General features: G+C 55.5%; 1 protein-coding gene across 1 annotated transcript in view; it reads right to left on the minus strand.

Annotated features, from left to right (window-relative positions):
• The window catches only part of MPP3 (membrane protein, palmitoylated 3 (MAGUK p55 subfamily member 3)), a 36,528-nt gene extending 33,395 nt beyond the window's left edge, over nucleotides 1–3,133 (minus strand). Inside the window, exons 1-6 of the mRNA XM_011940057.1 lie at nucleotides 3,090–3,133; nucleotides 2,226–2,287; nucleotides 1,921–2,039; nucleotides 1,607–1,684; nucleotides 379–459; nucleotides 17–154 (exon numbers count right to left, since the gene is read on the minus strand). Coding sequence (XP_011795447.1) covers nucleotides 17–154; nucleotides 379–459; nucleotides 1,607–1,684; nucleotides 1,921–2,039; nucleotides 2,226–2,250 — 441 coding nt within the window. The 5' untranslated portion in view covers nucleotides 2,251–2,287; nucleotides 3,090–3,133. The remainder of the gene's footprint in view (nucleotides 1–16; nucleotides 155–378; nucleotides 460–1,606; nucleotides 1,685–1,920; nucleotides 2,040–2,225; nucleotides 2,288–3,089) is intronic.
• Between the last annotated feature and the right edge of the window lie 6 nt (nucleotides 3,134–3,139).

Consider the following 3,139-nt stretch of genomic DNA (forward strand, 5'->3'; position numbering starts at 1 on the left):
AGGCAGCAGCACCTACCAAGGGCTCCTTGTTCTTCACCAAGCGGACGATCTTCACAGATTCCTCATCAAAATCCTCATCGATATTGTCAGGCAGAGGCGGGAGAACGGGGTCAAAATTCTTCTGGGCAACCGTGTCATGTACCATGAGCACAGCCTGCCGGGAAAGCAAGAGAAAAGCAGGGCTGGCCCACTGCTCACAGGGTCAGCAGGCCATGGCTGGGTGGTGGTCTGGAGCGTTGCGGATGCCATGCCAGAGAGACAACTGCCCAGACACTAGTGCTGAGGATCGCTCCCTCAGAAGTCTCCACTCCTCAGCTCCCTCCACTCCCATCCCAGGAGACACAGAGGCATAGGTGGGCAGGGGCTCTGCGCGACTACCCTCAGGTGCGGGGTGGACAGCAGCTGGAGCAGCTCCCTCTCATCACTGTGCACGGAGGCGGCCTGCAACTCCTCCATCACCTGCAGAGAATGAGACAGGCGCCACCGATGGCTAGAGGTGCCCCTGCCCCGCATCTGCTGGGTCCTTCCTCTTTGGGCCACAGACCCAAGGGCCCACCCAGCTGCAGCCCCCAGGGGCTGAGGGGCAGACCCTCAGCCACCCCAGGACGATGATCCTGGGAACATCACACCAGGGGTCAGGAGCAGCTCGACGGGGCCATCCTCCAAGGAGCCACCATTTTAAGTCCTATGTGCTTTCTGCTTTATGTGGATCTTCTCGCTGAACCCTGCAACCAACTCGATGCAGAGGGTCTTGTTACTTTGCCATTTTACAGATGAGAATCCTGAGACTCAAAGAGATTAAACATCTTGCCTGAAGTCACAGAGCTCATATACAGCACAGCTAGGATTTGAACCTGGGCTTACCTGGCTCTCAGATGCTATTTTATGAATGCGGAAATGGGAGCTCAGAGAGGTTGAGTGGCCTACTTAACATCACAGAGCCAGTGGGACAGGCAGCGCTGAGCCTGGGAACCAGGCAACCTAATGTGCCCCTAATCACATTCCACAGTGGAGGAGGGCCCAGGGCTCTGCACCCACAGGCTACACTCATCCCTCCCCAGGCCATCTCCTGGGGTTAGGAGAGTTTATTCAGGAGCTGATCTTAGTAATCAACCAGAATGGCTTTTCCCCAACCATGCAACACAGACGACTAGGTCCACAAGAAATTAAGAAGCGTTCCTTTAAAAAATGAGAAGCCTGAGCCAGTATGCAGGGACACACTCTAGGTCCCCTGACTTCAGGAAAGCACAGATACAATGTCTAATCGACCTATTCAAATCACCGGTCTTCAGAGCAGTTTGGGAACTGCTCAGCCAATCCAATGCTCTCATTTACAGCAGAGGAAACAGACTTGCTCAAGAACACACAGATAGTGGGCAGCCCCAAGTCGGTGTCTCCCAACCCAGTCCAAGGCTCACCGGTTCCTCCCTGCCTTTCGGGGAACCCAGACAGAGGAAGAGAAAGAGGAGGACAAGGGAAGAAAGCACCTCTTCACCTTTGGGCTCCTGATTCCTGGTGTCCCCAGACTAAGCAAACGAGGCAAGATGAAGGAACTCTACAGGGTAGGGAGTGGGGCAGACACTCGAAGGAGAAACCCGGGGCTTACGTCCTCAGCGAGGGCCACAGCGCTGTGCAGAACTGGGGTTGGACTTTGCTTTTCATAATAGCGAAGCTTCTCATGAATCTGCAAAGACAGAGTATTTCAGATGCACCCTGGACACCACACATCCCACCCATGGCTGTGGGGACAACTGGGGCAGCAGACTGGGCCACTGATGGGGCACCGTAAGAGAAAGTCCTGTGCAGTGGGCAAGTGAAGGCCTTCCTGGGGCAGGGAGATAACTAGGATGACCTCAGATGGCCCAGACAGCTAGAAAGACCTCTAGACACCCTTCCAGGCAGGATGACGTGGGACTTCACCTTCATTAAGTAACTGAGGCTTTTTTCACTGAAAACATCCCTCAGGAAGCCCATCTCCTCCTTGTGGTTGGAGTCAGGTCTGAGCTGGGAGGTCAGCAGGGCCAGGGTTTCATGCAAACCTGGGGAGAGGTGAGAAAAACAAAGGATAGCAAACGCAGTAGGTGCTCCCTGCCCCCAAGGAGCCCAAGTGGGGCCTCAAACAGCACTTCCGTCCTGCCTGAGGACATTCTCTCCCCAGGCTCCCACTGCCAGGGCCTGGAGGCTGCCAGGCAGGCTCTTGTCTTCAGTCCGAGGGAGGTACTTACCAGAGTCCTCCGATAGCACTGGCATGCTGGTCTTGTCACGTTCTGACCTCTCCCTGCAGATTCTGGGAGAAGGGGGTGGGGGTGGGTATTGAAGCTCCATCAAGCATATTTATTCAACAAACTGACTACACAGCTACTGTGTTCTCTGAGACCAAGCTGTGGGCAGGGAAGACGGGAACAAATAACTCTGCTCACTTTTTTCAGAGAGGAAGGAAATAAAGCTAAGATGTGCTGAGTGTCCTCAATGTGCCAAGCATTGTGTGGGGTGATTTCGATGATAAATTTTTTGTCTGCACAAAGTCCTGAGAAAAGACTGCGAATGTTCCCATTTTATTGATGAAGAAACAGCGGCGTGGAAGGGTTCAGAAAGTTGTGGGTCAAAATCCACATTCAAGCAGGCTCTTCCAGGCTGGCCTTGGAGGTGCCAAGTGACCCTGCCTGACAGTGTCTGCTGTCCTCCGCAGCGCGCCCCCTCCACTATAACCTTGTAAGAGCCCTGGCTCAAGCCCCCGCTGGGATCCACCTTCCACAACTACCTGGCTGGGTCTACAAGCCCCCTCTCCCCGACCCCCCAAGACCCAACCCAAAGGGAGTCTCCAGACTGGAGTGCAGAAAGGAGGGGGAGAAATGGGAGTCGGGCTTCCACTATGCGGGGGAGACTCCTATCTCAGGAGGCCCCCCAAGGTGCTCTGCAGCACGTGGACCTCAAAAAGTCCTCCTTAGGAAGAGGAGAAGGAGAGTCATCATTGATTCATTCCGCAAACATGGAGCCAGCCCGCGGCGCCGAGCCCAGGTGCCACTAAGAGGCATAAGAACGGCCCCGGGCCCTCCAGCCTCCGCCCCGCCCCGCCACGCCGGACTCACCCTTGGGCTGCTCCCCGCAGGAGGCTGAGCACCGACTCCCGCTCGCTCTC

The sequence above is a fragment of the Colobus angolensis genome, unplaced genomic scaffold (genome assembly GCF_000951035.1).
Source record: "Colobus angolensis palliatus isolate OR3802 unplaced genomic scaffold, Cang.pa_1.0 Scaffold187, whole genome shotgun sequence".
Classification (NCBI taxonomy): Eukaryota; Metazoa; Chordata; class Mammalia; order Primates; family Cercopithecidae; genus Colobus; species Colobus angolensis.